Source organism: Lissotriton vulgaris, chromosome 9 (assembly GCF_964263255.1).
Source record: "Lissotriton vulgaris chromosome 9, aLisVul1.2, whole genome shotgun sequence".
In the NCBI taxonomy this organism is placed as follows: Eukaryota; Metazoa; Chordata; class Amphibia; order Caudata; family Salamandridae; genus Lissotriton; species Lissotriton vulgaris.
This window is the reverse complement of record NC_141697.1, coordinates 517,582,268-517,596,113: the sequence shown is the minus strand read 5'-3', so window position 1 is coordinate 517,596,113 and position 13,846 is coordinate 517,582,268. Positions and strand designations below refer to the sequence as shown.

At 46.6% G+C, this 13,846-nt stretch overlaps 1 protein-coding gene across 1 annotated transcript in view; it reads right to left on the bottom strand.

Annotated features, from left to right (window-relative positions):
- ARID4A (AT-rich interaction domain 4A) overlaps positions 1-13,846 on the bottom strand; it is a 418,019-nt gene that overhangs the window by 200,886 nt on the left and 203,287 nt on the right. Inside the window, 1 exon segment of the mRNA XM_086937984.1 lies at positions 2,247-2,341. Within this exon segment, the coding sequence (XP_086794110.1) occupies positions 2,247-2,341 (95 nt within the window).

The window sequence follows — 13,846 nt, the reverse complement described above, 5'->3', positions numbered from 1 at the left end:
CAAGAGAGGCACCCCGGACCCTCCTGGTCCACTCCAGACGCCATTTTAGGTCCACCGCGTGGGCTTGAATTTGCCAAGGCTTTGTTGCCCAATCCTGGGTCCAGCGACGCCGACAGCTTCTATCTTCGTGGGACAGCTCGATCCTCCATCCTGGTCGCCGACAACGCCTCCTGGTCCGTGAGATCTTCGAGTCAAGCGTCACCCACTCACCTAGTCGAGGTGGCTACCATCCGGTGCCCTCCTAGTGCCCACTGACTACTGGCTAGTAGTCTCGAACTTGGTCCCCTCTGCTTTCAGGTGTCATCTATCTTCGAGATCCAGGCTTGGATCCAACTGAACTTTCTTCACTGGTCACCGGCCAGCATCTTTTCTTCCGGCTCCTGGTCCGTCTACGAGGATTCCCGACGTCTTTTCAGACCTATGCAGCTGCAGCCCCTGGGCTAGGTAACTTCGGCATTTCGGTGCCCCAGCATAGCCTCACTATCCAAGGGTCAGAATCTACTTTCGTTTTCTCCCTACCAGGTCGGGTTCGCCCGAGAACACTAACTTTCTAATTCCTAGCTACCATAGACTTTTGTCCCGCATCTCGCGTGAGAGTGCACACACTGCACCCGAGTCCCCTAGGCCTCCTAGACATAATCTAACGATTCCCTAGTCAAGTCCTAGCGATTCCAAAAGCTATTAGTACTGTACTTACCTGCTAGGAATTTCACATTCCACTTTCAGAGTATATGGTTTTCCGTGCCCCTCGGGCATTTGTATATACTGTGCGAACTTAAGTATTTTTGTAAGAGTTTTGGTTTGTGCTTAGTACCCTGTCCTCATAAAGAGTACAGGGCTGTTGTGATCTTTAATAAATAACTGTTTATTTTCATAACACTTGTGTGGTGTCCTTTCACTGGGTATTCAAGGGGTATATGTGTGGTAAACAGCTGGCTTAACACGCCCTCTCGAGTCTTTAGCCTTAGACTGCTCGTATCCATGCTACTAGGATAGCTGGTCTATAAGGTTGACTTACAACCAATCATCAATAAGGGTTGCTGGACTGATACATAGTGGGCACTAGAATAGTGACCACTGCATATCAGGCCACCTTCTCACAGTATGCAACTCTGTTGTAAAGAAAATGGACCCAGTCCGAGCAATGCTTTATAAGCAATGCAAATTACTTTGAATGGTGTCTGATAGGGAGCCAATGCAAGTGTCTTATGGCGTTAGCTTCTGAATGATATTTGGGGCTCCTAAAAAAAACAAAAAAAAAAAAACTTGGCCGCTACGTTTTGTGAACTTTGCAATTTGTTTAGTATAGATTTGTTGGCGGTGAGAAATAGACCATTTAAATAGTCCAATTTACTCATAATAAGATGTCACTAGACTTTTTTTAAGGTGGGTTGGAATAAGAGGTAGGATCTTTTTATTGGTCCTCAAGATACAAAAAAGAAGAGGAGGTTACCACATTGACATGGTCTGTAAAAGAGTTTATCGTCCATCAAGACTCCAAGATTGCGGATCTTCTTTGTGGGGGATGGTAAGGGGCCCAGCTCCTGCTGCCACCAGGAGGGGGTCCAGAAGGAGGTATGGGATCTAAACAGTAAGACCTCAGTCTGAATTGAGCTTTAGACAATTTCTGTCCATCCATAATTTGACCGCTTGCATACATTTGCTAAACCTGGGGCCAGAGTCATTGTTATTTCTATAGCAAACTATTAAAAAAATTAATGTTGAGCTGGCATTTTGAGACTCCTCCCGGCCCCGAGCCCCAGCCCCCCACGAAACCAACAGGGTTTTTATTTATTTAAAAACAAAAAACTGTGCTTCCAGCCCACACTGATAAGAAAGACACTACAGCAGTGGTTCTTAACCTGGAGTTTGCGACATGTACACAGGGGGTCGACAACAGTTTTGAAAATTACACATTAGCAGATAAATCCTTAAAAAAGCCCTATGTTAGAGGCTAGCATATCGCTCCATCTTTTAAAAACAAAACCACATTTTGAAATACTACAACCTCTCCATTAAAATTAAAAACAATTGAATAGTTATTGGACTATGAATTGAATAAACAATTTCATTATTTGTGTGTTTGATATACATTTGCTTCTGTATTTTTTCAAAATTTACGGTCCAAATAGAAGAATTTGCCTAGGCAAGGGTTCCGGACTTCAAATATTGATAAAGTAGGACTCCACTGAATTCAAAAGGTTAATAATCACACCACTAGAGCACTGTCAGAAAATTATACTTACATTGTCGCACCCTCCGTGTTGATACACAAGTCGAAAAAGCTTAAACAGATTAAGGTCCTTGTAGCCTAAAACAGGTGGCTTATTGATGGGCGTACCTGTGGGAAAAATGCATTGCGTTTAACACAACTTCTACATGAAATAACAGAAAAGAGTGGTTTCTGACTGTTTGACAAACTTTTCAAATCCACAGATGTTTAAGAATAGCTAAATGGGAATTTTGTGCATTTTCTCAAAACGATTAGTTATAAAACACTTATTAAAGACAATCAAATTAACTGTCTCAAGGCATTTATATGTGAAGCTTTTGAATAGGAGTCAAGGTAACAGTGGGTGCTGAAACCCGCACCAACCACATAAATCAGTATTACATAGCCACAAATAGGGTGTTGGTTCTTATGCGTTTATGTGGACTGGTTAGGGCCGGAGTCCATTGGAATCCATCTGAGTGCAGCACAAGATAACGGTCTCCTTCGTGTTAGACGAACAAGTTACTTCCCTTCAGTAACACTCTTGCCTGTGGATACTCTAACTGCAGATTCCTCAACATGAGAATATCCCTAGGCGCCAGACTGGATCCAGAGATTTTTCCTCCGTAATTCTCTTGCACGCTAGCAGATGGTGCTTTGCAGCTCTGTCTCGACTCGGTCCTGCCCTGGAAGGGACACCTGAGCCACATATAAGAACAATTGTTACTTACCTGTAAACAGGTGGTTCTCCAGTATTGGTGTCTTGCATAGATTCACATGCTTGAATATTCCCCGTCGTCGGAGTGGGAGTCCCACGGTAAATAAAATAGCAATAAATACTAAATATATATAATAATATATAATAAATATATATATACATAATAAGGAAAAACCAAAAAAATGCATACAAGAAGCATCTGGTACCTAACCAAAAAGTTCCACATAGGAATGCATGGGAATAAAGAAGTTCCAATGCAGCCTATCCTTGTCATTATGTTAGTCCAAACTGCAGCCAATCAGGCGCCAGCAGCCCTCTAGAACCTTCTCCTCAGAGCTCAAGCCCTCAGATTTTCGTAGCACAAGAGTGACCACAGAGTCTATGAGGAGAAGAGAGCCTCTGAGGGGAGGATGGGAGGGTCGCATGTGAATCTATGAAAGACACCAATACTGGAGAACCACCTGTTTACAGGTAAGTAACAATTGTTCTTCTCCAGTATTGGGGTGTCTTTCATAGATTCACATGCTTGAATATAGAATAGTTAGCAGTCCGTATCCCAACACAAAGTTTCCAGAATGCAATGTATAAACAAAAGGTTGGAATCAACAGGTGTAAAACCTATGCCATAGAAGTTATACAACTATATGTATACATAGAGAAGACATGCATAAGACTGGAAACCATTAGGAGGAGGGTAGAACAGAGGCTCACCTTATTGAAAAAGATTACGGAGCACAGCTTGTCCCACTGCGGTATCTCCTTCAGCCATGGCACCCAGATTGTAGTGCTTTGTGAACGTGTGTCTGCTGGACCACGTGGCTGCTCTGCAAATCTGATGCAATGGAACTCCGGCAAAGAGTGCAGTCGAAGAGGCTATAGACCTGGTAGAGTGGGCTCGTACTGCAGTCTGTAAAGGCTTTCCCGCTTTCTGATGGCAGAAAGCAATAGCCGAAGCCACCCAGCGGGCTACTGTAGGTTTGGTGACTGGTCGCCCTTTTTGAAAGCGGCCATAGGCCACAAAGAGCTGATCCGATTTTCGGAACTGGGCTGTTCTGCTGATGTAAAACTTTAAACATCTTCTAATGTCCAAAGAGTGCAAGCGTTGTTCCGCAGGAGATTGCGGGTTGGCAAAGAAAGACTTCAGTATAACAGGCTCATTAATATGGAAGTCTGAAGGCACTTTTGGAAGAAAAGTAGGGTTAGTGCGTAAAAGCACAGAATCCGGTTTAAACTGTAGAAATGGTGGTTTGATCGTGAAAGCATGTATATCACTCACTCGACGTGAAGACGTCAAAGCAAGTAAAAGCACGACCTTCCAGGTGACATACTTGAGGTCTGCTTTATGGATTGGTTCAAACGGTGCAGTCATTAATTGTGATAGGACAATGTTGAGGCGCCACTCGGGAGGGGGACGCCGAACTGGAGGAAAAGTCCGAAGAAGTCCCTTGAAAAATTGACGTATTAACCTGGATGAGCATAGGGAGGCGGAGCCATCATGGCGGAAGCGTGATATTGCCGCCAGAAAGACCCTTAAAGTAGCATGTGACAAACCCGACTGAGCCAGATGGAGAAAGAAAGGGAGGAGCTCAGCGGGCGTGGCACGCAAAGGATGTACTCCGGCGTCTGCACACCAGTGGCAAAAGCGTTTCCATTTCAACTTATAGGTCTTTATAGTTGATGGAGCCCTGGCCTGAGCGAGGATGTTACGACACTCCTGAGGGATGGTCAGATGTGCAAATTCACAGTGCTCAGGTTCCAGGCTGACAAGCTCAGGGAAGAGGGGTCCGGATGGTAGATTTGACCCCTGTTCATGGAGAGAAGATCCATTCGAGGATGAAGAAGAATGGGTTTGCATTGAGACAGGAGTAGCAGCTCCGAGAACCACGCCTGTCGTGGCCACCTGGGAGCAATCAGATGGATGTGGCAGGGTTCTCTCCGCATCTTCCAAAGTACTCGAGGCACTAGAGGGATCGGAGGAAAAGCGTAGGCGAAGAGATTCGACCAATCCATCAAAAGGGCATTGCCTTGGGATCCTTTGTGGGGATGCCAGCTTGCGTAAGCGGGGCATTCGCGGTTCTCTGGAGTCGCAAATAGGTCGATTTCCGGGAATCCCCAACGGTGAAAGACCATATCGAGTGTTGGCTGGTGGAGTTCCCACTCGTGGTTGAATGATCGGGACCTGCTTAGGGAATCCGCCAGAAGGTTGGACAACCCCGGAAGATGAACTGCGGTGATTTGGATTTGATGATTGATGGACCAGTCCCAAATCGCCTCTGCCAGGCGGGATAACACCGGAGACTTTGTTCCGCCCTGCTTGTTTATATAATGCATGCAGGTCGTGTTGTCCGTCTGTATGAGAACTGACTCTCCCTGCAGCACTGGTTGAAATGATTTCAGGGCCAAAAAGATAGCCATAAGCTCCAACGTGTTGATGTGCCAGGTCTTTTGATGCAAAGTCCATTTCCCTTTGACGGAAAGGTCTTGGAGGTGAGCTCCCCAGCCCTCCAGGGAGGCATCCGTCGTTAGAGTCAGATCTGGGGTGTTGGACAGAAAGGACGTGCCTGCCGCTAGCTGGTGTGGTTGTGTCCACCATTTGAGCGCTTTCTTCATGGGAATGGTGATGGAAACCTGATCGTTGAAGGAACCGGTGACTTGACGCCACTGTTTGTCCAGAGCCTGTTGGATAGGTCGTGCTCGTAGTCGGCAATGAGGGACAAGAGCGATGCACGACGAAGCCATCCCTAGAAAGGACTTCAACAAACGGACTGAAACGCACTGCTTTGCCAGAAGTAGCGAAACTAGTCGGAGAATCCTTTGCTGACGTTCCCGGGAGACAAATGCTTTGGCTAGTTTGGTGTCCAGCGTTGCTCCTAGGAAATCCTTGCAAGTTGTTGGCTGCAATTGAGATTTCTCCAGATTGATGGACAGACCCAAGAAACGGAATACTGTCTGACAAACTGCAGTATGGTGTTGAAGTTGTGAGCGGGATTGTGATTTCAGGAGGCAGTCGTCGAGATATGGGAATATCTGTATGCCTTGGAGACGAAGAAAAGCCATGACCGGAGCCAACATCTTTGTAAAGACTCGGGGGGCCGAACGGAGGCCAAATGGAAGGACCCTGAATTGGAAATGAAGGTGCCCCACCTTGAAGCGCAGGAACTTGCGATGACCCGCTAGAATTGGGACATGGAAGTAAGCGTCTCGGAGATCGATGGTTGTCATGAAATCTCCGACTGAGAGCAAACGCAAGATCTCTGCAAGCGTTAGCATACGGAAGGTCTGATCCTTGAGATAATGATTGAGTGCTCTCAAGTCCAGTATGGGTCTCCATTCCCCGTTCTTTTTGACGACAAGGAAAAAACGGGAATAAAACCCCTTCCCTCTCTGAGTCTTTGGTACTACTTCCACCGCACCCTTTTGAATGAGAAGGCGAACTTGATGAAATAGTTCTTTGAGGTGCGGAGGTGGCGGTCCGGAAGGTGGCGTTGGAGGAGGTACCTCGACAAATTCCAATGCATGGCCTCTTTTCACAATGTCGAGTGCCCAACGGTCCGTAGTAATGGAGGACCATTGAGAACCAAACAGAGAGATTTGACCTCCAATTCTCCGTTCGACAGACAAGTCATTGACGTTTGTTGGATTGTCCTCTGAAATTAGACTTCCCTCTGTAAGTTCTGGCAGGTTGCTGGCGGGAAGACTGTTGGCGGTTACCGGTGAAACGTTGGTTACCTTGGTTGAAGGACCGATATTGACTGCTTCCTCCACGAAAAGTGGATGTAGTGCCACGTCCTCGAGCACCCCGAAAGGGCTGCTTCTTAAACTGAAGGGTACCCAAAGCACGTGCAGTGTCCGTGTCCTTTTTTATGGATTGTAGCGCTTTATCAATATGCGCTCCAAATAATGACTCGCCGTCATATGGCATATCCAGGATTCTTGCTTGAACTTCCTGTCGAAACGAAGTTGAGCGTAGCCAACCCTGTCGACGCAGGACGGCCGCTCCAGCGAGTTGGCGAAAACCAGTGCAGGCCACATCCACTGCGCAATCAATAAGTTCTTCTGCCGTTCTTTCTCCTTCTTGCAGAATTTTCTGTGCTTCTGCCTTGGAAGCATCCGGGAGTAATGCCACATAGGCGGACATGTCAGCCCAAGCCTGGGGGTCATAACGACCTAATATAGCCGTAGCGTTAGCTACTCGAACCGTTGTAGAGGACATGGAGGAAAATTTACGCCCAATAGCATCTAGCCGACGGCCCTCACGGTCTGGAGGAGCGGTGATTGTAGACGCCGGATTCTTTGAACCTCGTTGAGCTGCCTGCGTGACGACAGAGTCGGGCTTAGGTTGACCTGTAAGGCATGCTGGAGATCCTACAGGAGCCTTGTATTTCTTTTCCAACCTCGGCAGTTGTGCTGGTAGAGAGTTAGGCGTCTTCATTATTTTTTCCCCTTCAGACCAGATGAAGTCTATAATCGGGACTGTGTGTATCTGTTTCAAGGGCTGGTTCTTGAAATCGTATAGGAAGCAATCTTCCTCTCTGTGTGCTCGTGGTAACTTGAATCGTTGCGCCGCCCTGTCCATTAACTGGTGGAAGCCTGCGATATCTACTGGAGAAGAATCCCCCGTTGGCACCTGAGAAGGGGATGGTGTTTGAGCACGATAGTCATCCCACTCCGCTAAATGTTCTTCACCATCCTCATCTACTTCAGAAACTTCTCCATCCTCACGCTCTGGAGGATTCTCGTCATCATCATCCTCTGGATAAATTGTAGTGTGAACCCGAACTGATGTAGTTCTGTGAACAGTAACAGGCGACGCCGGTTGAGGAGGAGCCAGAGCCGGCTCCGAAACTGGATTCAACACCGATGGGACAGCTGTAACCTGTGGAGTTGGTGGGAAACGCCGATTGTAATCTTCCAACATACTTTGGAGGTTTGATATCATTGATATAGGCAACATCGCAGTTGGAACTTGAGGGTGAGTTGCTTGATGTTGGCCATACTGATCTTCTTCGTCGTTACTGAATTCTTGGCACTTAATATTCAGATCTGAAAGACTCTGAGCTTGGTCATCAGACTCTTGATCAGAATCAGTAGCAAACAGCGGAGATGGAGGATTAATCATCTCTCGTTCTGTAAAAGTCTCGAACTGAGTTTTGCTGGACTGTAAAGGCAATAAAGGCATTGAAGCAAATGAAGAGGCTGGCGTGGAAACTGTGCCTTGCGTACGCGTCGACGGCATGACATCAGTCGTCTTCTGCGATGGGATTGTCTTGGAAGCCATCGTCGACGAGGAGACCGTCGACGGAGTAATCTTCATTGGCATCGTCGTCGGAGCCATCGTTGACGGAACCTTCACTTTCAATGTCTTCGTCGACGGAGTCGTCGTCGACGGAGTCGTCATCGAAGGAGTCGTCGTCGAAGGAGTCGTCGTCGACGGAGTAGTCGTCGACGGAGCAGATGGAACAGCCCTCTCGTCGACGGGACAGACGTCGGCGGTGCGCTCATTGTCGAGGGCGTCGACGGATTCAGAGTCTTCGAACTTCTAGTCGACGACGACCGGGTCGTCGACGAGTGAACTTTCTTCGTCGACGAAGATGAAATAGGAATCAAAGAAGACACGGTCTTAGAGCTGAGAACCACTCTCATCGACGACGAAGACGTCGACGCCAAAGCTGACGACGATCCAGAGGCCAGCGTCGTCGTGACCGTCGTCGTCGATTTTGAACCAGAGACAGCCATTCTCGTCGACGGAGCTGAGACTACCGTCGTCGATGAAAAATCCGTTTTCTTCACAGAAAAACTGGACATTGAAGCAGAAGGAGCCTGAGAGCTTTGTCTCGTGGGCCCAGACGTGGTAGGTAAAGGTGAAGACACCGCAGGGGTCAAAGCGAGGGAAAGTTTCCTCTTTTTAAGAAATGGTGAAGGCACCTTCTGCACACTACCACGCTTAGAAGCTGCTTTAGAACGGCCTGACACAAGACTTTCAGCATCAGAAAGTATATTGTCCTTGTCCTTTAGCCTTTGAAGCCAAACAAGTAAACGGCCTTCTCTGTCCTTAAGAGTTTTCTCTGAGAATTTTCTACAGAGCTTACAGGTGCCTACTTCATGGTCCGGGTAAAGGCAGTAAATACACTTACTGTGTGGGTCATCATGAAATAATCTCAGCTTTCCACAGGAGGAACAAGCTCTGAAGAGAGACTTCTTACTTGAAGACATTGTGGAGAAACTGGAAACACTTGAAGAGAAGAAAACTGAGCAGAGCTCAGGGAGACTCCCTTACACACGACGTGCGGTAGAAAATCTGAGGGCTTGAGCTCTGAGGAGAAGGTTCTAGAGGGCTGCTGGCGCCTGATTGGCTGCAGTTTGGACTAACATAATGACAAGGATAGGCTGCATTGGAACTTCTTTATTCCCATGCATTCCTATGTGGAACTTTTTGGTTAGGTACCAGATGCTTCTTGTATGACTTTTTTTGGGTTTTTCCTTATTATGTATATATATATTTATTATATATTATTATATATATTTAGTATTTATTGCTATTTTATTTACCGTGGGACTCCCACTCCGACGACGGGGAAGATTCAAGCATGTGAATCTATGAAAGACACCCCAATACTGGAGAACTGCCACCCCTGCGTGTTGTCAGTTTCTTTCTGAAATCCGTCTGTGCCGTCTGACAAAGAGCCACATTGCATGCAAATGTCTAGCTTGAGACCTTTTTAGGTGGAAAAGAGTACATTCGACAGAAGAGGGGAAAAAGGAGGGTGGGCGAGATACCTGCTTTTACACAGAGTATCCACCTGAAAGATCATTACCGAAGAGAAGTTACTTGCTCTTCTGATGGATACTTCCAACTGTAGATTTGTCACTTTGTGAATAGATACCAAAGCAGTTCCTCTCAACGTGGTGAGTCTGTGAAATGGCTTAGACCAAAATGCCCTGCAAGACCAAACGGTAAGGGTGCCTCTCCCATCGGACTGCACCATTAAGACATTGTGCTTCATTAACGTGTAAACAGACATCCACGTAGCAGCTTGACAGATGTCCAAGACAGGCACTCTACACGTCAGCGCAAGGCTCTTGTACAGAGAGTCCTTAACCCTCTGAGGGCTGCTCCTTAGCCAGTGTGTGGTGTGTGACTGGTCTTTATGCAGAAGACCATCCACCTTAAAATTGTTCTTTTCTGCATTGCCTAACCATTCCCTTGCTCCTGCAAACTCAACAAAAAGAACAACGAAAGTGTTATCCCCGTGCACTCTATTTTTTACAAGATTATCCGAATGTTTTAAACTTTTTTGTTGGCGCATCTCGTGTCACAAGGCGTCCACCCTTGTCTTATGAATAGGTATGTGCTGTGGGAGTGGCCCCTTCCCACTAACAAGTGCGCACTGTAATCAAAGAAACATGCTAGTTTCTTCACTAGTTTCCATTCATTTTCTCCAAATTTATTTCATCATGTAGACAAATCAAAACTTCATATATTTTCCACTTCCATGATTCTTGTGAACATTTTCTTATTTGTCTCAATTAATCTCCAATGGTCAACAAATTACATCCACCTAATGCATTTCGGGTCAACTGAAACGGACCCTTCGTCAGGGGTCTATAAAAAATGAAACAGGACCAATTAATTCACTGTCCTACTATTCAATCTCACAGTGCTGATAATATACAATGAAAATGAAAGGAAAATAACCAGTGAAAATAAAGCTTCAAAGTGATGACTATTGCAATGAAGAGTTAAAGTAACATGAGTGACATTAATATACGTTGTAGGTGATGCCCAACATATTCAATTACACCATCTTTATCCTGTGACACAACAATATCAACAAATTGCAGTAATTCGCATTCATGATGTCCTACTTAATACATGCATTACGCGCAAAATTGCTAACTGGCACACGTCGGCACTATCGGGTCTACTTACGAGAGACCGGAGGGTCTAATACTGCGGATATACAAGCTTCTCTGTTTCCAATAGTTAGGTTACGCGCCAAATGTTACGGATTTACAAGAACCAAATGTCCGGTCACGTGATCGGCAAAGGAGCCAATTAACAGCGACCTGGCAAGTAACACAGATCACGTGGTGAGGTATGTGAAGGCTTCACGGAAGTGTAAACGCTCTGTTCCGTTTCCGTATTTAGGGGCTCCCTGAACATTCCTTCCTCAGATCCCGATACGAAAAGAAGAAAGAAGATCAAGAAGAAGACTCGCCGTGCAGCTGCTAATAGGATGACAACAACTGACTTGGCCCCAACCCCACCGACCTGTCGATCCTGGAACCTGCTCCTGCCTAATCCCAGCAACTCCTGCGGACAGCAACCTTGGGACACCCGGAGACCTGCCTGCCTTGACCCTCTTGAAGACTGGGACTCCCACCAGCAGAGGCTCTGCTGCAACAACCCACCTGGTGCCAACCAGGAAGCTCCGGACCAGCCCACTCTGAACCCCTGAGCCAGCCCAAACCGAACCAAGACCACGAGGACCTCCCCCGGCGACTGGGACCCGAAGTCCAGTGCCCAAAGACCCTCCTCGACGAACCAGCTGACGCCTGCAGACTCAGAACCAGGGGCCACCCCAACCGCGACCAGCAGAGGGTAAGCTTGTCTGACACCCAAAGACACCCCTGCACCCGGTGCCCTACAGCCCCCTGTGCCTCCCTTTGGGGTACCTACCCGTGCTCCAAGACCCCAACTTACCTCTCGAAGTGCTGGTCGCCCCTGGACAGTCTCCGTCCCCGAGCCTTTATTCCTTTTTGACCTTTCCCATTGGATAACCTTGAGCACCCGACTGCTCAAAAGACCCTGCACCCAGCCGCCGAGTGCCGCTGGCTGTGACCCCTGTGTCCTATCCTACTTCCCTCCCCTTGCCCTGAGCAAGTGACCAGGAGCCAGCTCCCACAGCCGCATGGCCTGCTAGCCAGCAGCCATCAACCGAAGGCCCACCTTCCCTCATTGGATATCATTGGGCCTACCTACCTTTGCACCCGGCCGCCCCTGTGCCGCTGGGAGTGAACTAACTGTACTTACCTGACCCTGGAGGACCCCCGAGTCTATGCCCAGAACCTTAACTTCACCAACCAAGTACTCACCTGGAAACCGGTAATTTACTTACCTGCCATTGGATAACATCGACTCATTTTGACTCGAAAATGTTCTAAGTGTGAAGTTTTGAAATCTGAAAATATTCACATAAAATCAGCCAAAGTCCGAATTCCAAAGTACTCACCTGTGATCAAGGGAGAAGCCAGTGCTGAACCTTTCAGCCCACTACTGAACTGCAAAAGTAATACCTAGCGGAGTTACTAGTAATCTGTATTTTCTCCATAGGAACCCATTGTCTGCTTTTCTATGAAATTTCTTTTAAGTGTCTACTTTTGAAAACTTAAAATATTCTTTAAAAAAATCACACGAAATACTGAAACGCAATTACCTACCTGTTTTGAGTTAAGAACCCAGTGCTGGCCCTAGGAGACCAGTGCTGGGTTACAAAAGTAACGCGATCGTACTTTACCTGCAACCTGAATTTTCTCCCATTGAATAACATTGTCAGATTTCCTTTGAAAAGTTTCGAAGTGTGAACTTTTAAAACAGCTTTATATTCATGAAAATTCACTACAGTAACTAAAACGTTTTTGCTAACCTGGTTTCAGCTTGGACCCCAGGACTGAATCGAAGATCTAGTCCTGGGACTACTAAAGTAATCTATATAGTAATCAACTGTACTTACATGTGGAAAACCCATTGAGCTCAATGCTATAGTGTGTTTTAGGATTGTGTCGCTTACTGTCAAAACTGCATTAATTGTGTGCACGAACTTTATTGCTCCTTTGCAAATTAATTACATGAGAGAACTCATAACAAGAAAAGTATACTTTTATAACTGTTGGTTCTAAAAATAAAACACCTATATCTGTGGATATAAAAAAAATTGGCCTGGAGAGCAGTCCTTGAGTGTGTGAAACCTTTTCCTGACTGAGAGTGTACAACAAATGCTTTACACTGTCGTCTGGTACTGCCTTACTGCTCGACCAAGCTACCACTTCGGAGGGGAAGGTCAGTTCTGACTTTAACCTCTGTTATACCTCTGGGGTCGGTGAACTCTATACACACTGTACTTCATTCTAGTCCAGTATATATAGAGCCACTTTCTCACAACTACCACATGACTGATATTGTCCGCGAGGACTAGCACCAGTTCCCCCTTGTTGGACAGGGAGGAGGACTTTCAGTGCCAAGTGAATCGACCAGCAACTTCAACAACTTGATGTGGAGGCAGGCCTCTGCTGGAAACCAGAATCATTTGATCTCCACTTCGCTCAGAAGACCTCCACAATCCAGCGACGATGCAGTCGAACAGGTTACTTTCCTTCGGTAATGATATATCTATAGGAGAAACAGATTAGTTATAGATTCCTTACGTTAGAATTACCCCCCCCCCCCCCCCCCCCAAGTGTCAGACTGGATACAGAGACTTTTTTGTAAGCAGTACCACTGTGTGTTAAAAGGTGGCTCCGGTCGGCTCCACGCTCGCCGTTTACGTCATGATCACCGGGATGACATCACGGTAGCTACTTAAACGCCGCCCGCACGTGCGGACGTCAGTTCTTTTACACGACATTCCACGCCAGAAGCGCAGAGCCATGCAAGACACTGACCACTGGTGCACAAAACTAAGGCCCTGAAAGGGATTCCCTGAACCTAGAAGTCGGTTCGCAAAACGGGAAGGATGGGTGGGGCGGTAAGTAATCTAGAACTAATTTAGGTCTCTTACAGATATATTGTTACCGAAGGTAAGTAACTTGTTAATCTGAAATAGACAATTAGTTCTAAATTCCTTACCTTAGAATAGATACCCCAGCAATACCAACTGTGAAGCTGGGTCTGCAAACCAAGTTGACACCAGAAAATC